The 5,663-nt window shown below is 45.0% G+C and overlaps 1 protein-coding gene across 7 annotated transcripts in view; it reads right to left on the bottom strand.

Annotated features, from left to right (window-relative positions):
• LOC308080967 (mitogen-activated protein kinase kinase kinase kinase 4-like) overlaps positions 1-4,797 on the bottom strand; it is a 101,439-nt gene extending 96,642 nt beyond the window's left edge. For all 7 annotated transcript variants that reach the window (XM_080423107.1, XM_080423110.1, XM_080423108.1 and 4 more), the window contains exons 1-2: positions 4,519-4,797; positions 2,796-2,861 (exon numbers count right to left, since the gene is read on the bottom strand). In XM_080423107.1, the coding sequence (XP_080279233.1) occupies positions 2,796-2,861; positions 4,519-4,575 (123 nt within the window). In that variant the 5' untranslated portion in view covers positions 4,576-4,797. The remainder of the gene's footprint in view (positions 1-2,795; positions 2,862-4,518) is intronic.
• Positions 4,798-5,663: the final 866 nt, after the last annotated feature.

The following is a 5,663-nucleotide window of genomic DNA, read 5'->3' as shown; positions in this document are numbered from 1 at the left end:
AAATGGCCCCTTACGGGTGTGTGACTGAGAGTGTACAAATGGAACCATTTGTTGGTTCCAAATGGTTCCATTTGTACACTCTTAAGACATGGGACGCATTTTTCTATTTGAAACAGGATTTAAATTCGAAAGCATCAAAAGTAGCGTATGTGGTATGCGCGCCCTGGACCGCTAGGCCAGCGGGTGCTCCCAGATCTGTAGTTGTCAAGCTAGCGTGTCGCGGGTTCGACTCCAGATCCCGACGAACTTTGCTGTGTGTCTCCCCCCCCTCCCCTCCCCCATCTCTCTCCCCATTTCCTGTCAGCCTACTTTCCTATCAATAAAAGGCAGAAAAAGCCCTCAAAAATATCTTAACCCAATTAGACCTGGAACGCATCTGTGTTTTATTTGAGCTAATAAGCATTATTTTACACTTTGGCTATTCAAAAATAGCAGATCTACAAGCTCATGGCACGGCACCCGGTGCCGTGCCATGAGCTTGTAGATCTGCTATTTTTGAAAATGTGTGCAAATCTTTGAATATGTATTATTTTAAAGCAAACATTTTTAACTCAAATCTGTGCTTCTGCGGGGGTCCCTGGAACAACATATTTTGAGGTGGGGGTCCGCGGCCTAATACGTATAATTTTGGGGGGCCTTGACAATTACGAAAAAGTTTGAGAACCACTGATTATAGAAACGCTTTTTAGAAAACTGTTATGATTTAGAAGACATTTGTAGAATCGGCCTCAGGTCTTAATGGGTTAATAGGGTTCGGGGGATCGATCGTACCAAGATATAAATATTCATATTTCAAAGCTTAGTGAAAACACCACTGGCAGTGGCTTAGCAAACAATGGTTTATTCCTGGCAGTCAAAGAGTTAAGAGTTATGGGGGTCCTTGAAATTAAAACGTTTTTCAACCACTGGACTAGAGCCTTAAAGGAGAGATCCGGACATTTTAAGTGTTATCTTCGATGTGTCGCTAATCACTCACCATCATTGAAATGGACGTTGAGTTACGAGACGACGCTGGTTGCTTGTTTCTCTCACAGAACCTGGCGTCTGTGGAAGAAACAAGCAACCAGCGTCGTCTAGTTCTGCACGAACGATAGCTCGTGCGCGACTTTCAGTGCACGTTCGAGTATCATGAGACTCCACAATGAGCAGTAGTAGAGAAAAAACTAACTTTGCATCGGTTATAATAGACGATTTTCACTCTTACACGGGCTCCCATTATGCCAACGGAGGGGGTCGCCAGACTGCACGACACGGGACTCTCTGGAATAACTCAACGTCCATTTCAATGTTGGTGAGTGATCAGCGACACATCAAAGATAACACTTAAAATGTCCGGATCTCTCCTTTAATTAGTATAATTGGTAAGACCAGTGAAGGGAGTAATATGGCTGCTGTGCATACATAGAGGCTTATTGCGTCCTTTGTCAGCCTTCTGCACAACACACCCAGACAGTCAACTATAAGACTCATTGTTCTTAAAAAGACACCACAGTTATGTTACATCGTTCAAGTCTCTTCACCACCATTCTGGGGTGAACGCTGCGGCAGCAAAACAGCAGATCTACAAGCTCACAACGTGTCTTATTTTTCAGCAGGAATAGTTGGGTGTGTAGAGGGGGGGGGGAAAGGAGGGGACCAAGTACAGACCCCTGAGTATATAGGGTTTAAAGCAGAACTATGTAAAAAAAAGAAAACAAATTATAAAATGTAATTGTGTCGTCAATACAATATAACTTATAGAATCGAGGTGGTTGTATTTTGTCTCCCTGCTCTTCTATTGAGACAGTGTGTACAAATGGAACCAAATATTTGGTTCCATTTGTTCATTTTTTTATAATTTTTTGATCATGTCAAAGGTCATGTCTCACCTAGACACGTGGATCCGACACGAATCAAGATTAGATTTATCCCCTGAGCAAGCAGGCATGCTCTATTAGCACAATGGTATAAAGAAAAAACGTCAGCACTTGCGCAGGAAACCGGGTTCAAATCCGGGGTAGAAGAGGAACATTGTGCATAGAGGCCTGGCTAACCACTTAAAAAACAGCACTGACAGAAAATGAACCCGTTGCAAAAAAACCCCCAAAAAAACGGTATTACGTTCACAACACTAGCAACTCACAGAGCTGCTCCCTTTCAGATGGACAGCCTTAATGTGTGTGTAACTAACTGCCTGTATGTCATCGTCTCGGGTCAGGTGGAAACCTCATATGTCCAAAGCGCTTACTTTTCAGGATTCAAATTCGAAAGCATCAAAAGTAGCGTACGTGGTGTGCGCCTGGCCCTGGACCGCTAGGCCAGCGGGCGCCCCCCCCCCCCCCCAGATCTGTAGTTGTCAAGCTGGTAGTCCAGCTTGACAGCGCGTCGCAGGTTCGACTCCCGATCAAACCTTTGCTGTGTGTGTGTGTGTGTCCCCCCCATCTCTCTCCCCATTTCCTGTCAGCCTACTTTCCTATCAATAAAGGCAGAAAAATACCCCAAAAAATATCTTTAAAAAAAAAAAGTAGCAGATCTACAAGCTCAAAAGCTTGTAGATCTGCCCAGACAACAACGTTATGTGAAATCTGTTGCTGGATAAACATGAGTGGTGGTGGTGTGCAGCTCAGCCTGTGTAACAGACAGTGTATAACACAACAGACAGTGTATAACACAACAGACAGTGTATAACAGACAGTGTATAACACAACAGACAGTGTATAACAGACAGTGTATAACACAACAGACAGTGTATAACACAACAGACAGTGTATAACACAACAGACAGTGTATAACAGAACAGGGGCCAAAACACCAACCTTGAATACTTGTCCATAGGTTCCATTTCCAACAACCTCCACCAGCTCAAAAATCCCTGCTGGTTCCTGCGTGGGAGAGAAGGAGGACAACAGTTTTCAGTGTAATGTAACTCAAGAGATTGAAACACAATGTAGCCACATGTACCCACACAATGTATCAATCAATGTGAACCGGAGAGGGTATGTTAACTAAGCCATTAATGGAAACTAATGGAACCAAATGGAACCAATCTAAACAAACGTAACCCAGAGTGTTTAACTAGGAGATTAATGTAACCAAAAGGTAACATAATGTAACCAAATGTAACTTAGTAAACTCAAGAGATTCATGCAACCAAATGTAACACAATGTAATATTCAGTATTCATGTAACTAAATGTAACACAATGTAATATTCAGTATTCATGTACTAAATGTAACACAATGTAATATTCAGTATTCATGTAACCAAATGTAACACAACATTCATGCAACAAAATGTAACACAATGTAATATTCAGTAAACTCAAGAGATTCATGTAACCATATGTAACCAAATGCAACATAGTGTAACCCATTATAGTCAAGAGATTCATGTAAACCAGATGTAACTCAATGTAACTCAGTAAACATGCAACCAAATGCAACAACCACAACTCATAGTGTAACTGTAGGCCTGAGAAATGTGACTGGATAGTTTTAATGTAAGCCTCACACATCATGCAACCAATGCTAATGAGTGCAACACACACACAGACACTAATAATGTCACAATGCTATCACTAACAACTAACAGTAGTGTAACTGTAGGCCTGAGCCAAGTCATTCCAGAGTTTAATGTAACCAAACATGTATCCAGGGCCGGATACATGATTTTTTAATTGGGGGGGCAATAGGAAATAGTGAGGAAATACTGAGAAAGCATTATTTTACACCTTGGCTATACAAAAATAGCAGATATACAAGCTCATAGCGCGGCACCGAGTGCCGCGCTACGAGCTTGTAGATCTGCTATTTTTGAAATGTTTTGAAAATATGTGCAAATCCTTGAATATATATTGTTTTAAAGCAAACAAATTCAAATCTTTGGGGGGCAGTCAGGGCATTTGGGGGGGCATTGCCCCCCCTTGCCTATGCCTAGATCCGGCCCTGCATGTATCTATAATAATATGAGAGCAACACAACACAGAGACTGTAATAATGTGACCCAATGCGACTCCCAGAGATCCTGAATGGAACCAAGAATCTCAACAATCTGGACACATCTAACTCGGGGAGCGGCTACAAATGTAACCAAACGGCCCCCCGGGCCGTTTGGTTACATTTGTATCCGCTCCCCGAGAGACAGTGTGTGATTCCTGGACAACGTTGTGTCGAGCAGCTCTCTCTCTCTCTCTCTCTCTCTCTCTCTCTCTCTCTCTCTCTCTCTCTCTCTCTCTCTCTGTGTGTGAAGGCAGAGAGCAGAGCTGAGTTATAGTTGCATCTGGAACAAAGAACCATCGCAGACACAGAGGCAACACCTCTGTCATTATATTCTATACTGTAGCCCCTTCAACACAAAACACACACAAAAAGAAACAACAGGGCCGACACGATTCTTCCCCCCCCCCCACCACCCCGATCGACCGAGATCGATTAATCGAATATGATCGATCGGTCAAAATAATACATAGAAAAAAATACACCGATAAAAAAAAAAAAAAAAAAGCCATGTATTATAAAAAGCAGAGCTGTAGATCCTCACCCGCAGTGAAGCCAGGTCTATGTCAACCAGACTCTTGGCCGGGGACTCGTTCGCCATGGTTCTGTTAGGATGTGATGATGATGAGGAGGATGATGATGGTGGCGATCGCCTCCTCCGCGACGACGATCAGTGAGAAGGAGCGATCGATCGATAACAAGGTGTCGGTGTTGGTGGATCATTTGTAGTCCGATCTTTGTGTGGATGGTGGATCATTTGTAGTCCTCTTTGTGTGGATCTGCTGCCCCGCTTCCTCACTGTCTGTGTGTCTGCTACTCCATGTTGAGCTGGCAGCTATAGGCAGTCTCTCTCTCTCTCTCTCTCTCTCTCTCACAGTGTCTACAAGTCCCATGGCCCGGAGGGACCCTCGCGCTACCATTGGCTGGCTGCGTTGCCAGGGGTAACCGCTGAACGCAGGAAGCCGTCTGGGCAGGGGGCCTCAGTGCCATGTCAATATTCACTATCATATATGGGTGTGGCAGCAAGCACACACACACACACACACACACGCACACACATATATATATATATATACATATATATATATATATATATATATATATATATATATGTCACCGGGTGAATGGAGATCCAGGGTGATTGAAGACAGAGCGCTCGTTTTTAGGCACGGGGCTCCTTCGGGGCGAGGCGGGGCTTTTCGAGACAGGGTTTATTAGCGAGGCTCGTGAGGAGGAGGAGGAGGACGGCGCTGCGATGCGGGGGGTTATTACGCGAGGCTCGCGAGGAAGAGGAGCCTCCTCCTCCTCCTCCTCCTCGCGTTTTAAACCGTCCCGTCCTCTCCTTCTCTCCTTCTCCTCCTCCGAGGAGGAGGAGAAGGAGAGCGCGGAGAGGCGGGGCTTTGATGCGCCGACGGAGAGTGGAGACCTGTCTTTTGTTGTTCCCCCCCACATAGCAACCATAATATCTATGAGGGGAACGCTGAACACGCGTTCACACGCACGGCGCGCCGACTTAGTGGAGCTTGAGGCCGAGGAAGTGCGCCCTCGCGCCTCCGGGCGCGAGTGCCCGCACTGACCGGCCGACGCTCCACTAGTCGACTCAGCGCCGTTTGATTTGTAAACCGATAGGGACAGAATAGTTCTTTTCATGGATCACTGTGTGTGTGTGTGTGTGTGTGTGTGTGTGTG

The sequence above is a fragment of the Gymnoscopelus braueri genome, assembly GCF_963280865.1.
Source record: "Gymnoscopelus braueri genome assembly, chromosome: 24".
NCBI lineage: Eukaryota > Metazoa > Chordata > Actinopteri > Myctophiformes > Myctophidae > Gymnoscopelus > Gymnoscopelus braueri.
This window is presented reverse-complemented; position numbering and strand designations above follow the sequence as displayed.